Source organism: Scardinius erythrophthalmus (assembly GCF_964197995.2).
Source record: "Scardinius erythrophthalmus genome assembly, chromosome: 21".
Lineage (NCBI taxonomy): Eukaryota > Metazoa > Chordata > Actinopteri > Cypriniformes > Leuciscidae > Scardinius > Scardinius erythrophthalmus.
The window spans coordinates 23,348,699-23,366,364 of record NC_138241.1 but is presented as its reverse complement, the minus strand read 5'-3'; the positions used below and the strand labels follow the sequence as shown (position 1 = coordinate 23,366,364).

Here is a 17,666-nt window from a genome sequence, read left to right as displayed (position 1 = left end):
GTTCAGTGGTCTAAATATTTAATTATTGCTTGTTATTATCTGTGAATAAAAAAAAAAAACAGGAATAATACATTTTTAAATGCAAAGGCATGGTCCCAAATCACCATTTTGGAATCTTTTTTATTTGTAATTGTTTTTTGTATTATTTATTTTACCTTATATAGCCTATATACATTTAACTATTAATAGTGTAGTAGCCTAAAATACAATTTAAATCTGAAAATTATAGAAAGTGATTAGTGAAAGTCACTTCAAAATAATTTACAAAAACACATTACAAAACAAAAAACTGGCAAAAACTATGATACAACTATTTAACTTTATCTAATATTTTAATTTTTACAAACTGTGAATATAATGTAGGCCTATAGTAATTGCATCTTTTATTAAGTTCTCAAATGTTATTTTATGTTTGTGCTATTTTGTTCGCACTTCATTTCTGGTGTTGCCAGGAAAAGCGCCATAAGTGTTTGTGGTCTGTGTAAAACGGGGACGTTTCCGGGGACAGGACACCAAAAAAACAGCACTATCAGCTGCAAACAGGGACGTCTGGTCGCCCTATAAAAGTATGAACAACACAAACTGATTTAAATCGTTATTTTAATAAGTAGATTCTTTTAGTTGAATAATTCTTCCACTAGAAGATCGTCCCTAGCTATAGTAGACAGAACATTGCTAAGCAACAGCCGTAACTGCTACTACAGTAAATACCATAGATTTCAATGGTCACTCCATACGTTAATTGCTGACTGTAGATAACACAGCAAAATTAGAGAAATGTACTGTAAATAATCACCTCGGAAGCGAAGTGCAGACTTCTGAGTAGTTTATTATTTTTAGTCGTTTTATAGGCTACGTTAGCTGTAAAATGAATGTGGGGTCTTCTTCAAACAGAGAAAATATACTTTTAAGAATATTTTATTAAACGTAGCCTAGTGAAAAGTTTTGCAGAAGAGCTTTATTTCGAAAGTAACATGGGTGTAAGAGGAGGAGTCATTGGTCTTCAGCTACACCTATCGTCCATATAAAATCAACTTTGTTTCAAGAAGACAGCTAACGCTTACTTCAGTTGCTGACCGGTCATACGGATCGACAGGTAAGCAAACCTTAAATTAGTATTTGCTAGATTTTAGTAAAAAATGTTAAGCACCTATGATAGCATCGAAAGTATTTTCATTTTCTTCCCTCCAGCGCGTTATGTAACACGTAGTAGGCTACAGCTTTTCGATTCTTATCCACAAGAATATACACGCTCGCAATATACGCTAATGTTTTTGCTTCTTTTTTTAGTCACCTCACCATCGATTGTTTATTTCTACCTTTCTGATCACCAAAATGGCTCCAACTCCAAAATGCCAAGGAAAAGGTAAGAGAAAGCAAAGAAATTAGACTTTTGTAGAAAACTCGCCATCAGACCATCCTGTTGCATGTTAAGAATGTCTTTCAGATGGAAGTGATAAAACATAATTATATAAAATAGATTTTATAAATGAATACAATATTGGCTAATTTTCCATTATTTCCATTATTAATTTCCATTTCCATTTTCCAAAATAAGAACCTGGGCTCCACACTTGTGTTCCAAATTATACTGATGAAAATCCATGCTTATTATGTAAATATGTTCCATTGGTGTAACAGGAAGTCCTGCTCCTGGACCAGTGCCGGATGGTGTTATTCGGCTCTACAGCATGAGATTCTGCCCTTTTGCTCAGAGAACGAGACTGGTGCTCACTGCTAAGGGGGTTAAGTGAGTACTAATGTTGACCTGCTGTGCAATATTATTTAGATGGAGGGCTTAAAGGTGCAGCAAGCGATTTCTAAGAACCATTGTTGAACACTGTTGATATTTGAAATCAAGCCAAACACACCCCTCTCTTCATTGCTCCGCCCCCAAAACGCACTTACACACAATGCAAGAGTGGATGTCTCTTTATCATAGCAGAAGAGCGAAAAATAAAGCGAAGAAGACAAACTAACGACAAGGAAGAACAAAGAATTGACATACCATACACGAGTATATATACAAGCTAGAGTTCATTGTTAATCGCCAGCATGCACATAAAACCAATGTTACTCATAGAGCAGAAACAATGCAGCCTCGATGTCCATTTTCAGGCCTTTTTAGGTCTCTCCAGGGCTGGAAAGCTTTTCTAATATTTAGGTCCTAAATCTCTTGCCTGATCGTAACCCTTCTTTTCCAGTGATATTCCTCAGACCTTTTCTATTTTGTAATGTCTCTCAGCCATCTCTCTTTCAACAGTCATTCTTCAATTTTCCATTTTCAAAAGCGTTTTTCAGAAATCACTTACTGCACTTTTAAGTGTTGTGGTGTGCCTAATGTGTACATATGATATTTTAAATAGATAATTTTTGTATTGGTCGCAAGGAAGATCACTCTCTTAAATATGTAGCCACTATCCAAAATTGATTTTATATTCCTTTTACATAGGCATGAGATTATCAACATCAATTTGAAGGATAAGCCAGATTGGTTTCTGGGGAAGAATCCTTTTGGGACAGTACCAGTATTGGAAACCTCAAGTGGTCAGGTAATATACGAGTCACCAATCACCTGTGAGTACCTGGATGAGGTCTACCCTGAGAAGAAACTGTGTCCATCCGACCCGTTTGAGAAGGCCCAACAGAAAATGTTGCTGGATCTTTATTCAAAGGTTGGTCATATTGTCATTTGATTTGAAACATTTACTGTATTAAACATCTGCCTGTAGAAACTGATGATTTAAATATGGTCCTCCATCAGAAATCTCATCATAATCAAGACTTAAAATAAAAAAATGTACACCTAAAAATAAATATGAAAGTCTTGATATTACCTTTGTATTATCAGTTAAGGAAACCCAAAAACCAAGAAGGTAAAATCATAACCTGAGAAGCATTACTTGTGTATTACCATATACATTTCTAAGTACATTTCTGCACACATTAATGGGCATTCATACTCATTTCAGGTGATTCCATACTTCTATAAGATCTCTATGGGCAAGAAAAGGGGAGAGGACGTCGCAGCATTTGAAGTTGAATTTACAGAAAAACTCAACCTATTAAATGAGGTGGGCTGAAATACCTACACTTTCTTAAAATACAGTTTATCGTGATGATTTATTAATGTCTCTAACTGCTTTCTTTTTTCTATATCCTTTTTTCAGACTCTGGCAAAAAAGAAGACCAAATATTTTGGGGGCGATTCAGTCACAATGATTGACTACTTGATCTGGCCATGGTTTGAGAGGGCGGAGATGATGAGGCTGAAGCAGTAAGTTTTTGTTTTTTTATTAGTACATATATGAAATATATAATGAATGTGTAATAAAAACGCACACAAAAAATAAAGCCATTGTACCTGACAGCAGGAGGAATAATGTGCTGAGTCATGGAGGTTAAGTCAAACAGATATGCAAACAGTGATGAATGAGTCAGATTAGTAAAGGTAGGGCTTTGGGTCGAGGTTCCAACTGGATTGAAAAGCGCTTCGCTTCAGTAAACTTTGTGCACACACGATAAAACAACCCTTTTTTCACAAGTAAACTTAATGTGAATGTAACCTTGCCTCTTGTATATTTCTCCAAAGAATAACTTGCTTGTGAAACTAATAGTTCTGCGTATATCTCTTGTCATGTTTCAGTTGTTTGGCCAACACTCCTCTGTTAAGTAAGTGGGTAGAACGCATGTTTGAGGATCCAGTTGTGAAAGCCACCATGTTCAGCACAGAGGATCACAAGGTGTTCTTCGACAGCTACATGGATGGAAACCCTAATTATGATCATGGTTTATAGAGTAAAACAGGAAGATGTTTGTCCACCTGTGTGTGGAATTTTTACCATTGCTCTATTTCTATCAATTTACAGCAAATTGTGCTTTTTAAAATGGGTATATTAACAAGTTTGTCATTTATTCATGAATATAAATAAACCAAATCTATGAAACATAAAATCATGTATCCTTATGTTTTTTAATCTCTTTTAATTCTCTCTATATTACCAGCTTTCTCTTTGGTCGAAAGTGAAATGCCACTGAGCCATACAGTGCATGTTGTGAGGTTGCAAAACATTGCTTCCTGGAAGGGGAAACTGCCTAAAAGTTAGCCAAGAGCATTTAGTTTCTTTAGCAGAACATGCTGGAAAACAAGATTTTTTAAAAATGGTGACAGTGAAAAAACAAAATCCCTTTATAAAGAGTCTTAAGTCAAACTGGCACCCTGCTGCTGTATTGACTGATAAAAAAGGATCAGATTTCTATCTTAAAATCTAAGCAGACCATTGTACAGGAAAAACCTGTGAAACAGCTTCTGCTTGGGCATGTACATGTCTGCCACTTTTCTACAGTAGTTGTTCAGAGGTGATAGAGGTTCTTGCTGCTCATACTTTGTTTAGGAATTTCAATCCCTTAAGTGTTGGCACATAAGATCAAAACTGATTATATGGCTATGTATTATGATAATGTTACAGAATTAACATGCTCAACATGATATGTCATCATTTATAATAACTCATGGTTCAAAGATCCTGAATCAGCTGCCAGATCGATGATGAATAATAAGAGGGTGTTTCTTCAACTTTGTGCACTTTTGGCTCCTTTAAGATCCTATTATTTATATACCAGAACTGTGTTTGCATTATTTTAGATGTGACAGAAATGACATTTTCTGGTTTATAAAAAAAAAGGATGTTAAGGGAAAATTGAAAACTGTGGTGAAAATGGAATTTTGGCATTATTTATTGCAAGCATTTTTTATGGAAGCTTGTTTCTGCACAGAATAAAAAAAAAATACAAAAGCTAATTGCGAGTTTATATCCCACAATTCTGATTTTTTTTCTCAGAATCACAAGATATAAACTCACAGTTGCAAGTCATAACGTCAGAATTGCGAGCTGACTTTTTTTCTCAGAATTGGACTTTACACGCAATTGTGAGCTCATATCTCACAATTCTGATAAAAAAAGTCAGAATTGTGAGATATTAACTTGCAATTCTGACTTTATAACTCGAGTTTATATCTTGCAATTCTGAAGGAAAAAAAGTCGCAATATACTTTATACATTTTTTTATTCCTTGGCGGAAACAAGCTTCCTTACAATAGGTATCCTAAATACCCACTTGTTTTCATAATTAAATAAAATTACAGCTAGATTGGAAACAATGAATGAAAAATTTTTTTTTTACATTCATTTTACTACTTAATTTTAGAGTTTTCTACACACAACATATCTTATTTCATCTCAAGCATTCTCTTCACTGACACGGTTTTCCCCTTGGTAATAAAAAGGTACAGTAACTTTTGAAATAAACTTTATTTTATTTTATTACTATTATTATTATTATTAATATAACCCCATTTTGTTGTTGTTGAAAATTACAGATTTTAAGATTTAAAGTCTTGGTTTGGGCTAGGAGTGAAATAATAAAAGCTTTATATAAAGGTATTTAAAAGTAGCAAAAATTAATGCTAAAACAATGTGACCTTCATATAACATAATATAATAATAAAATCAAAATGAAATTTGGTCCTCTGGGACATGAGTGCCCATAGTTGAAGAAACACCTAAATATCACCTAATAGCATCAGTAACAGTCAGTGCTTAACATATTATTTACATTCAAAGTGCATACCATCATGTAATTAGGCTGTAGAAATCCCCTGCACTCGAAGCCAGAGCAGGGGGTAAGTCTACGCCTGGTCTGTTGAGCTGAATTCATGTCTCACGTGACCATTAGACAAGTGAGGGGTATATTCCTGAACAAGCACAGATGTATTTCTGACCATCTCCTGAAAATGCGCCTCCATTTTGGCATATACGTGCCTCTGCAACACAAGAGGCCTAAACAGGTTTATCGGCTCTGCAGAACAGATTATTTTGGGAACCTGAATTTCAACTGGGATCCGAGGGTTCCCAACAATGACGTGGTAGAGTCTCTTTTCCTCCAAGCTTTGCTGAAGGAAGCTGAGCAGATCTCGTAATCTGTGATCAAGATTCTGCGGCTGCCACATCGCAAGACGTTTATTCAACAGCAGATGCAAGAGCGCCGTCTTTATATGGTAATTAGAAAAGGCGCTTCTCCCAGTCAAAGCCGTCTGCTTTTTGTGCAAGAAAGAAACTATCTGAAGACAATGAATGTGACACGAGTTGGTAGGAAGTCTTTTCGCTAGGTATTTCAGCAGATTTCTTTCATAAACAGATAGTGAGACTTGCCAGTGAATGTCAGAGGAGTTGCTAGTGTCAGATGGGAAATGAGAGATAAGGTAAGCGTCTGTTTCCTCAAACTGAACAGCAGGGGTAACGTTGAGAATGACAGTCTTTCCAGACCTAAACCTGATTTTAAGAGCTCCGGGGAAGTCCAGGTTCCGAAATGCCAGCTCAAAATCATACTTATGAGAGATCTTGCCCCATGCTTTGGTCACTGAAATCTGAAACCATCTCATGATCTGATCTTTCGACAAATACGTGGTGTTCCTTGCACAGAGGAGTTCCACCAAAGTGTGTTCCTCAAGCTTTTCACACTCATTTCTATTGTGAAGCAGACATAGCATATCATCACCAAGATTGGTTGAGCCACAGTGACAGTCTGTGCCATTCCAGCCTGGTTTTATGAGTTTAATCCTTCCACATCCTTGCAGGTCCAGTGGGATTTCAGCGGCAGGGTCGCACCAGAGCTGAAACTGGAACCTGAATGGCTCTGGTGGAGAAAAAGGCACAATGAGGTCACACATAGGAGGTTTAGACACCCTCCAGGACTCAAACATACTTCCTATGCCAACAAAGTCCTCGACTTCCAGGTCAGCTTCTCGGTCGCAAACACTTCTCAAAGCCGCAAGCAAATCATCTGCAAAGCCTTCGATAAACTCCCGCACTCTCCCGGTCTCGTGGATAAAAGGGTGGAAGCGGGTCTTGCAGAAGTTATTTAGGACGTCTTTATCTAAGGCTACTGACTTAGCGCTGAGATATCCGGCACTGGAATCTCCGTCTTCGTCTTCCACGGGTTCTGGAACTTCAGCAGGGATCATATCCTGCCTGCAAACCTCAATTGTGAAGAAAATGACAAGGCAGAGGGCGCTCCAAAAGTACCAGCCGTAACTGTCCTGATCACCAATCAGAGTTGTTTCTGTTTGTGAGATCTCCTGCTCCAGGCGCTCCTGTTCGGCCTCCAGCTTCTCCTGGTGCTCTTTCATCCGGGCCAGAAGATCCTCATCTTGCTCATGGACGGTGGTGTTCTCATTAGGGAAGAGCAGAGGATGGTTGAGGATAGCGGCTACTACCACCACGCAAACCCGTGTAATAGCAGCTTGCATCCTTTACTGTGCGTCTGGGAAAACATATTCCTGGATTATTGTCAGCTTCTTGAAAGGAAACACTATCTTGTAACTTTTGCAAAAACATGTCATCATCAGAGTGCTAATTGTGAACTGTAATAGAAAGGACTGTCCTGCACAGGGGAAGGAAGTCAGATAACCCTTGTCAAACAACATAAATTAAACCAGCCAGATAACTGTATCCAGATAGAAGTTTCCACTGGAAACAACTGATTTATGATTTATTTTTCTTCTACGAATATTGATATCAGGGGTGAGAATCTGCTTAACTTGATGTTTGGGTAAAAAAACTGTTCTGATCTATGCAAAGAACTTTTTGAAATTTTGCCTTGACTAAAGCTTAGGAAGCAACCTAATATATACTGAGGAGGATGTTATGTAATTGGTTTATTTACGATGTGGCACTTGGAGTCTTGGAATGAGGCAGATAAAATTCCATATTTATACAAACTGCGAGCTACTGGCAACATTCAACGGTTCCACTTAAAAGCATTAGAGATACAGGACAAAACAGATTTAGTCAATCTATAGAACTGATATTCAATTTAAAGAAGTAAATGCTACTTTTACTATACTAATTTTATTGATCAATTGTGGCATTTTATTTAGATCCTTTCCACAGAAAGGTGAGAAGGCAAACAAATACTCTCATTCAATTTCATTTTCTGAATTTTTACAAAAAAATAAATAATAATGTTTACAGCATTCATCAAGCTTACTTATATTGCTGATATTTTTAAGTATATGTTTATTAAAAACTTAAAATTGCAAACTCACAAATTTCAGTCTTTTAAATAGTATTTCCGCATTTTTTGATAACAGGTCACAAAGAGTAGATAGAAGAGAGAATATTATATAGAAGATTAATCAACTAATACAAAATTCACTCACAACCTCACAAGGTATTTTGAAGGTTAAGCACCAAGGAGGTTTCTTTTTATTTTATTTTCTTTTTTATATACAATTTTTTGTTTTCGGTTTAGGCTCATTTGCATTTTATTTTGATTTTATTAGTGCATTCAACTTGGTGATTTTTTTTTTTTTTGTTACAATAAAAAACAAATGAATGCCAATGTGGAACAGCAGCACAAAATATCAAAAAAGTTTCTGAATAGTTTACGTAATGACATCATTGGTAGTAAAGACGTGGGAAATTGGTGTGGCGCTGCATATTCCCACAACCACTTAAAGGACCGAGTCTAGACAACAACTAAATTTGTGATCACAGATATCTAGAGACACTCTACGTTAGAGACACTATAACGGAAGGAAGAGTTTTTACAATGATTAAAGTAGGTGGTAAATTTGTCAGTGATAAGACGACTGAAACTTGTAGAGGGCGGTGATAGGCTACTTAAAGGCAGAACATTTTACTCTTTAAAAGTCTCTTTTTTTTCCGCCAAATTCGACACAATTGGGTATTTTTATTTTGACATATTAAGACGTTTTACAAGTCTGCCGTGGTCTTTTTTTCATTTGTATCACAGTCACAATGCCTTTAATGATCTATAAAACAGCAGACGCAAACCAGAAAGGAACAGAAACCCTAAACCAAGAACAGGAAAATAACTTACTCCCTAATCCAAGAGTTAACGTCCAGCGTTGCTCATTGCCTGAGATTAATACTGAACCGACACAAGAGAAAGCGCTGCTGCAGTAGTACCGTTATTCTTCGGTTTCCTCATCTGCTCGTTTCTCATGAAGCTGTTCTCACTCACAGCCAGGAAGTGACCAAAGCGGCCGTTTACGCTCCTCTATAAAAAGCACGTGGGTCAGCCCTGTTCTTGAGTCAACGTAACCATAGCATGTAACACAAGCACGCAAGCACACACGCCATTCTCCGGGATGGTGAAAACATTGAAGCTTTTTCTAGACATGAGTGAGTTTATACTTACTTTAATAGTAGTAGGCCTACTTAAATAATATTATACGTGCCTGTATGCATTGAGGATGTAGGCTACATGCAGTTGCAAAAATAAATTGCACATGTATATATTTCAAATTAGTTTTTTCGACAAGGCATTTACGTTGTTAACGAAAAAATGTCAGCTCTTTTGAAAGATGTGCGGCTGCGCAGACTAGCCTACTAAAGACGGAGGACAAATATGCCCACACGAGGTCGCTGCCTCACCAAAGTTCAGTAGCTCTTAGACAATACACACCTACCATACGTTACCTACCATAGCATAGACTGTAAAAAAAAAGCAGATGAGAGTTTCTTTCAAATAACCACCATTGCAATAATCCATTGTATGCTATGAGAAAAATATCCATCCAGCCTCTTTCTCTCTTAAAAAAAATAAATAAATAAATAACTAAATATAAACATGACTATAAATATTAAATATGTCCTCACACGAAATGGCGTTGAAATGGCGTTCATTTAAACAACAATGAAAAGCAACCCCGTTTAAAGCAGTTTTAAAGGCAGGTATTTCTGGCATGCGCACATTTGGGTGTGACCAAAGGGAGCTTACAGGTGCGCGCGCCTTACTTGTGATCTCATCGCACTTCAGCACGCGCGGAGATCGCGAGATGCGTTAAATAATTGTGAATCATTTCGTTTTTCACGTGATCCAGATAATAATATATAATTTTCGTTGGTCTTTTTTGCGTTTTTGTGACTTGAACGGCGCACATTGCAGAGCGTATTTGGAGGGCATTGTCAGATAAGTAGCCTCTTTGACAGCTAATATAACGTAAACTGTAATTAATGGATCGTTTAAAGTTGGTTTTACAATATTTCCAGTCAAATTCGGAGTCCATCTCCAATGGTATCTGTATAATATTGTCACTGATAAGCGTCAAGTTGTATACAAGTTTTGATTTCAACTGCCCCTGTTTACCGCAATACAATAAGATGTACGCAATGGGGGTCATGTTCGTCCCCCCAATTATATTATTTCTTTTGGGAGTGTTAGTTAATCGCCATACAGGGGTGTTGATGGAAGAGTGGGTCAGACCCATGGGCAACAGGACAAAAAATCCGGCAGTGGTAAAGTGAGTTTGAAGTTAAACAATATTATTTGACTAAATAATATTAATATTAATAATAAAAAAATATTAACTATTATCCTTCTCCCAGATTTCTGCTGTCATCAATGATGCAACGGGCCCTTCTGGCCCCCATGGTCTGGATTTTGATGACACTCTTGGATGGGAAATGTTTCATCTGTGCATTTAGTATGAACGTAGACCCTAAATATTTTACAGGAATACCTAACAGCACCGGCCTAGAACTAATCAAGATCATGGCTAAGGTTCCTTGCAAAGAAGATATCATCTTCAAAAACAGCAGTTTTCGGAAAGCTATATCACGCTATGTGCGTTGTTACTCTCAAGTAAGTGTGTTATCACTTTTTTGCACATTTTTTACATGCTTACATAGTCTTTAGTCAATGAACTGTGATGTCAATGTCATTTTTGACTTGATAGCTGAAAAGAATGAGCTGTACAAAGTTGACAGGAACAGACCTTTAGCAAATCTGTAGGTGGTGAAAGTCTTTTCATACTTTTGCATAACCACATGACTCATCTATTCTTCTTGACAATTTATCTTCTTTTCTAAGGCAATAGGCTGGTCAATACTCCTCATCTTCATTTTTTTGGGTGCGGTGGGTCGCGTCGTCAAGCCTTGCTTCAATCACGCCACTTTTCTGCAGACTCGTTACTGGAGCAATTACCTGGACATTGAACAGAAGCTCTTCGATGAGACCTGTGTCCTTCATGCCAGAGATTTTGCCAGAAAATGCGTCGTTCAGTTCTTTGAGAGCATGCGAGAAGATGTGACCGTGAGAATGCCCCTCTCAAGTGCACTCAGACCCAGCACAATCCGTAATGAATATGAAGAGGAAGAAGAGGAGCGTCTGCATGGTATTACCAGGCAAGATCAGGTGGATCATTTGCTGCAAACCTGGTACGAGTGCAAACCAGAACTGGATGTGACCAAGATGGCCTATAAGCCCAAAGTATGTATCACTTGGGAAGATCACAATGGAAAGGCGATATTCTCTGATGTGTAAAATTGAGAAAAACAGATCTTACCTCTTAAGTAAGGATTCATGCAAATAAGTGACATTAATAAAGGTAATGAAAAATGTTGATGAATCCCAAAATTGTAATAAATTGAGGACGAAATAACTTGTTAATTCAGAGGCAAAAGCTTGCATGCTGATGCATATGTTATGTACTGTATTCATCAATGAATGTTTCATCTGCATATGAATTTAGAATCCAAACATTTTTTTAATTGTAATGCTACTGTCAGATTATTGTCAATTCAGAAAGCCTTGTTTTAACCTCCTTCAAGAGCTTGCATCTGAATGTGAAGCATTTGAATATGCTGGGATTTAGTTTGTGTAATTTTGCATTTCGCTTTCCACACACATTACACAACAACCTCATGGATATGGCTTGGATGCAAATGACTGCGGAACCTTGGCAACACCTGAAAAAATATGTGTAATGTTTATGTCTGTATGTATTGTATATGTGTATCTATTAATAAAATTAATATATATTAATAAAAGTATGTTTATCATCTCAGCTGTGTGACAAACCACTGCCACCAGATTTTGTATTTGTATATTGTATAGTACATGTCTTAATGTACTTTTGCCTTCAGTACACATTTTCAGTGAGATCTATTTTGCCCTTTAGTTATGTATGGTTGACATACAGGAAACAATTTAAACACTGACTGGACAATGTGAGAACGAAAATCACACCCATCTATAGAACTTCTAAAGGAGTGGCCTGTCACTCATGGGTATCGATGCTTTAAGTTCACCAGGTGAACCTTTCATCACATAGGACTTATCTCTGCTCCAGCAGTCTTGTTTTCTTTTCTCTCTGACAAGATAGATTAAGTCTTTGATTATTCAAATACAATTTATTATTTATTTATTAGCTGTACTATAAACTTTGCTCTAATATTTTGCTCTAAAAGGTGAACTCCCTTTCTGAAAATGGATAAGTTTCGGATTATGGTCCAGTTTTTGCAAGCCAACCAAGAGTCCTTTATGAATGGCATCTGTGGGATCATGGCTCTGGCAAGTGCTCAAATGTATTCCTCTTTTGAGTTTACATGCCCTTGCCTTCCAGCCTACAATTATGCGTATGGAATCGGAATTCTAATCGTGCCACCAATATGGTTCTTTTTACTTGGATATGTACTTAACAACAACATATCAGTGTTAACTGAAGAATGGAGGCGACCGATGGGCAAGCGCAGAAAAGATCCAGCGGTTTTGCGCTACATGTTCAGCTCCATGACGCAGCGCGCTCTCATCGCTCCAGTTGTATGGATAGCCGTAACTTTAATGGATGGCAAGAGCTTTTTGTGCGCTTTCAGTGCCACATCGGATTTATCCGAGTTCCTCAACGAGACCTATAAAAGCTTATCAAAAAATGAACTTCAGAAATTACAAGCAAGGATTCCGTGCCAAGACGTATTTGACGGGCATGATATCATCTCCAGAGATGCGGCCACTAGGTATATTCGCTGTTTTTCACAGGTAATTTCTCAACTTGGTTTTCAAAATAGGCTCACTTTTACCTATTACAGTTAACGCTGGGTAGGCTACAGCAATGTTTCACATTTATAATGAATTTATAATGGTAATGAATTGATATAATGATAATTATGCAGCGCGAGAGTGCATATTGTGCCCGGCCAAATAGTCTCAGTCTCTCTCTCTCTCTCTCTCTCTCTCTCTCTCTCTCTCTCTCTCTCTCTCTCTCTCTCTCTCTCTCTCTCTCTCTCTCTCTCTCTCTCTCTCTCTCTCTCTCTCTCTCTCTCTCTCTCTCTCTCTCTCTCTCTCTCTCTCTCATATGGCTTTTAAAAATCCGACAAAAGACTAGGGTGCAAGACTGTTATGTGTTTTTGTTGAGGGAAAGAACATCAATCCTATTAAACATCGCGAATGACATAATATAATATATAGCCTATATATATATTATATATAGCCTATATATATATATATATATATATATATATATATATATATATATATATATATATATATATATATATATATATATATATATATGTAGTAAGATTTATAAGTCAGTAAGATTTTTTTATGTTTTTAAAAGAAGTATCTTCTGCTCACCAAGGCTGCATTTATTTGATAAAAAAAACAGTAATATTGTGAAATATTATGACAATTTAAAATGACTGTTTTCTATGTGAATACACAGTAAAGAGTAATTTATTCCTGTGATCAAAGCTGAATTTTCAGCATCATTACTCCAGTCTTCAGTGTCACATGACCCCCCCGAAATCATTCTATATGATGATTTGATGCTCAAGAAACATTCATTATTATCAATGTTGAAAACAGTTGTGTACAATTTTTTTCAAAATTCTTTGATGAATAGAAAGTTTAAAAGAACAGCATTTATTTAAAATAGAATATTTTCTAGCATTATAAATGTCTTTACTGTAACTTTTGATCAGTTTAACTCATCCTTGATGAATAAAAGTATTGATTTATTTTATTTCTTTCCCCCAAAAATAAAATTAAAATTCTTACTGACCCCAAACTTTTGAACGGTCATGTTTAATGTTACAAAAGCTTTAGATTTCAGATAAATGCTGTTCTTTTGAACTTTCTATTCATCATAGCATCATGAAATAAAATGTAAATAACTGTTTTCAACATTGATAATAATCATAAATGTTTCTTCAAATCATCATATTAGAATGATTTCTGAAGGATCAAGTGACACTGAAGACTGGAGTAATGATGCTGAAAATTCAGCTTTGATCACAGGAATAAATTACACTTTACTGTATATTCACATAGAAAACAGCTGCTGTTTTAAATTGGAATAATATTTCACAATATTACTGTTTTTGTTTGTATTTTTAACCAAATAAATGCAGCCTGGTGAGCAGAAGATACTTCTTTTAAAAAACATTAAAAATCTTACTGACCCCAAACTTTTGAACGGTAGTGTATATATATACAGTATATATATATATATATATATATATATATATATATATATATATATATACCAAGGCCTATATATCTGTAAACTTATATATCAGTAGGCATATTGTATAGTGCTGTCAAATCGATTAATTGCATCTAACTTAAAAGTTTGTTTACAATATATGTGTGTGTATATAAAGGCTATTATTAAATTTATATATTATATAAATGTCTGTGTGTCTGTGTGTGTGTGTGTTTACTGTATTCTTAGACATAGACACCGGCCACTTTATTAGGTACACCTTGCTAATATTGGATTGGACCCCCTTTTGCCTTCAGAACTGCCTTAAATGTGCAGTAAGCATACAGTACACAAGTACAAGCAAGAGTTCTTTGTTAATCGGCAGCAGCATGCACTCAAAACCAAATTTACTCACACATATAGTGCAGAAACAATGCAACCTAGGCATCCGTTTTCAGGCCTTCCCGCTTGGTCTCTCCAGCTGTAAAGCTTTTCTAATGTTTACACGGGTCCTAAAGCTCTTGCCTGATCGTAACCCTTCTTTTCCAGTGATATTCCTCAGACCTTTTCTCTTTTGTAAAGTATCTCAGCCATCTCTCTTTCAACAGTCATACCATGCTGAAACCAAGGGTTTTAAAGTGAGCCAAGAAAATATCCCCCACATCCTTACACCATCACCAGCAGCCTAAACCGTTGATACAAGGCAGGATAGATCCATGCATTCATGTTGTTTATGCCAAATTCTGACCCTACCATCTGAATGTTGCAGCAAAAGTCGAGACTCATCAGACAGGCAACATTTTTTCAATCTTCTATTGTCCAATTTTGGTGAGCCTGTGTGAATTGTATCCTCAGTTTCCTGTCTGGAAACACCCGGTGTGGTCTTCTGCTGCTGTAGCCCATCTTCTTTAAGGTTCGAGGTGTTCGCGTTCAGAGATGTTCTTCTGCAGTCCTCAATTAAAACGATATTTGAGTTACTGTTACTTTTCTATCAGCTCGAACCAGTCTGATCATTCTCCTCTGTCCTCTTGCATCAACAAGGCATTTGTGCCCACAGAACTGCTACTCACTGGATAATTTCTCTTTTTCTCTGTAAACCTTGTGCATGAAAATCCCAGTAGGCTAGATCAGCAGTTTCTGAAATACTCAGACCAGCCTGTCTGGCAACAACCATGCCACGTTCAAAGTCATTTAAGTAACCTTTCTTTCTGGGAAAAGCCTCAGAATGGGAAAGCCTCAGAATGCTTTCCCATTCTGAGGCTAGTTTGTACTTCAGAAGATCGTCTTGATCATGCCTACATGCCTAAATGCACTGAGTTACTGCCATGTGATTGGCTGATTAGATATGTGTGTTGTATTACAGTATTGGGCAGGTGTACTTAATAAAGTGGCCGGTGAGTGAATATATAAACAAACAAACACACACATAAGCAAGTTATTTTTTTGGACAATAAAGCTTTTTACAATTAATTAAAATCCATCTAATCACTCTGCACAATAATCCAGGAACAAAGAGAATCAAAACCACAACAACTGAAGCAACTAACTTTGCAAAACACAAAATTAATGTCACTGCTAATACTTCTGACCACAGCTGTAAGTAGCTTAGCAACAGACAACCAATCATAAACTGCCTCACCTCTTACCTCTTTGCATTTTCACAGGCTTGTGGAAACTTTTATGCGCTAAGCCTGAGGTTGAAACAGAATTTCATGCCATTCATAATTATTTTACATTTTGGTGAATTGGTGGCAAATCTTGGTACAATCTGCTTACCTCCACTGACGGTTACTTTTATGGGTGGGGTTAGGGGTGGAGCTTCATGCTCTTTTTCCTTCTAAAAAAATCATATGAAATCGCCATCTCGTAAGTTTTAATGTCAAACATGCACATAGAGAAAAGACGAAACTATTTGAGTAGAGATTAAGGTTCATTAGTTAATGTATTAACTAACATAATCTTTGTTAATATTAGCTAATAAAATCCAGTTGCTCATTGCTTGTTCATGTTAGTTCACAGTGCATTAATTACAACCTTTAATTTGAATAGCTATTACTAAATGTTGAAATGAATATTAACTCATTAATAAATGCTGTAAAGTATTGTACATTCTTAGTTCATGTTAACTAAAGAACCTTATTGTAAAATGTTACCAAATTCATTTTCATGATTTACATCAGACATTTTCACAGTTACACAAGAGGTTTTTAAACCAGGCCCAAGAATAATTAGGACCTCATGGTAGAAATAATGTATGAAATACAATTTGTTTAAATCGGGGCTACTGTATAAAATGCATTAATCTGTTGTAATGTTTTCCTTTTTTTTTTCTTTTTTTTTTTCTTTTAGGCCTGTGGATGGACCTTTTTAATGATAATAACCATACTAGCCTTCTTGATAAGAGCAATAAGACCTTGTTTCACTCAAGCTGCTTTTCTGAAAACCAAATATTGGTCACACTACATTGATACAGAGCGCAAACTATTTGATGAAATGTGCAAAGAGCACGCCAAGACCTTCGCTAAGGTCTGCATACAGCAATACTTCGAGAGCATCAGTGGTGAAATTGTTCCACAACTTTCCACACCCATAAAGAAAGGGAAAGGTAATAAAGATGATGATGGGGAAAAACAGAAGAGTGACGAGGAGAAGCTTCTTGGGATCCGTAAAGAAGACGACATGAATAAAGTCCTGTGGAACTGGCATATATGTAAACCTCCACTACTGGTGAATAAACGTGCTGAAGATATGAATGGACATGCACGCTTGGATACTCACAGCTTTTCTGATGAGTGCCAGACTCAGAAACCTATGAAGAAAACAGCCGTGGCATACTACTCCAAAGTCTGACTTAATGTTTTAATCTTTCTTATGAAGAATTGAATGAAGTGCTTGAGCAGTACTCACTGTCAAGAGTCCTGTTTTCCAATCTCATTTTTATTTATTGCATGTAACTTCCTATTTTATCTACTATACGTCGATCTACGTCGATCTACTATATGTTGTGTGTTACCATAAATAAATGAGAGCATAAATAATAGGATATCATGGGCTTTTCTGTGATACCGTAAAGTAACGGGTTAAAGGTGTGACCAATATAATAATAATAGAGTGATGATGACAATGTTAATGATGAGATATATTATCTCCATTTAGTTTCTTCTGCAACAAATTAAGTCTTACTAAATTTAAGTTATAGCTAAATTTAAATTCGGGAGGAGTTGGTCTATCTAATCGGTCAGTTATACCTCAAGGACTTATCAGCAGCTGGTTATTTTTTCTGGTATTTAGCCTCGCCCACTAATAGCAAGTTTCGATGGCTTCTAAGTGATCAAAGTACCACGTCCTAAATTATGTTCCCCACAAAACCAAC

At 36.4% G+C, this 17,666-nt stretch overlaps 4 protein-coding genes across 5 annotated transcripts; 3 read left to right on the top strand and 1 right to left on the bottom strand.

The window, feature by feature from the left end:
• Window positions 1-479: 479 nt before the first annotated feature.
• On the top strand, window positions 480-3,944 carry LOC308681971 (glutathione S-transferase omega-1-like). The gene is made up of 7 exons (XM_081351353.1): window positions 480-1,096; window positions 1,291-1,366; window positions 1,642-1,750; window positions 2,453-2,675; window positions 2,973-3,074; window positions 3,171-3,277; window positions 3,647-3,944. Exons 2-7 carry the CDS (start codon window positions 1,336-1,338, stop codon window positions 3,795-3,797), a joined length of 723 nt encoding a protein of 240 aa, XP_081207479.1. The 5' UTR covers window positions 480-1,096; window positions 1,291-1,335; the 3' UTR covers window positions 3,798-3,944.
• On the bottom strand, window positions 3,929-9,121 carry itprip (inositol 1,4,5-trisphosphate receptor interacting protein). Of its 2 annotated transcripts, none has more exons than XM_081351341.1 (2): window positions 8,905-9,121; window positions 3,929-7,323 (listed from the first exon to the last, which is right to left on the bottom strand). In XM_081351341.1, exon 2 carries the CDS (start codon window positions 7,307-7,309, stop codon window positions 5,690-5,692), a length of 1,620 nt encoding a protein of 539 aa, XP_081207467.1. In that variant the 5' UTR covers window positions 7,310-7,323; window positions 8,905-9,121; the 3' UTR covers window positions 3,929-5,689. The 2 variants fall into 2 exon arrangements, with proteins under 2 accessions (XP_081207467.1, XP_081207468.1); XM_081351342.1 differs by having other exon boundaries at window positions 5,578-7,339; window positions 8,905-9,018.
• Window positions 9,122-9,899: 778 nt separating this feature from the next.
• On the top strand, window positions 9,900-11,673 carry calhm3 (calcium homeostasis modulator 3). Its single transcript, XM_081351350.1, has 3 exons — window positions 9,900-10,330; window positions 10,416-10,671; window positions 10,900-11,673. Exons 1-3 carry the CDS (start codon window positions 10,044-10,046, stop codon window positions 11,350-11,352), a joined length of 996 nt encoding a protein of 331 aa, XP_081207476.1. The 5' UTR covers window positions 9,900-10,043; the 3' UTR covers window positions 11,353-11,673.
• Window positions 11,674-12,297: 624 nt separating this feature from the next.
• calhm1a (calcium homeostasis modulator 1a) lies at window positions 12,298-17,143 on the top strand (the record flags this gene model as incomplete). Its single annotated transcript, XM_081351349.1, has 2 exons — window positions 12,298-12,846; window positions 16,643-17,143. 2 exons carry the CDS (start codon window positions 12,298-12,300, stop codon window positions 17,141-17,143), a joined length of 1,050 nt encoding a protein of 349 aa, XP_081207475.1.
• Window positions 17,144-17,666: the final 523 nt, after the last annotated feature.

Coding starts and splice junctions, on each gene's coding strand:
- LOC308681971 (XM_081351353.1), top strand. CDS start 1,336: ATGGCTCCAACTCCAAAATGCCAAGGAAAAG. Junction 1,367..1,641: donor TCCAAAATGCCAAGGAAAAG/GTAAGAGAAAGC, acceptor TTGGTGTAACAG/GAAGTCCTGCTCCTGGACCA. Junction 1,751..2,452: donor CTCACTGCTAAGGGGGTTAA/GTGAGTACTAAT, acceptor CCTTTTACATAG/GCATGAGATTATCAACATCA.
- itprip (XM_081351341.1), bottom strand. CDS start 7,309: ATGCAAGCTGCTATTACACGGGTTTGCGTGGTGGTAGTAGCCGCTATC.
- calhm3 (XM_081351350.1), top strand. CDS start 10,044: ATGGATCGTTTAAAGTTGGTTTTACAATATTTCCAGTCAAATTCGGAG. Junction 10,331..10,415: donor AAAAATCCGGCAGTGGTAAA/GTGAGTTTGAAG, acceptor TCCTTCTCCCAG/ATTTCTGCTGTCATCAATGA. Junction 10,672..10,899: donor ATGTGCGTTGTTACTCTCAA/GTAAGTGTGTTA, acceptor TTCTTTTCTAAG/GCAATAGGCTGGTCAATACT.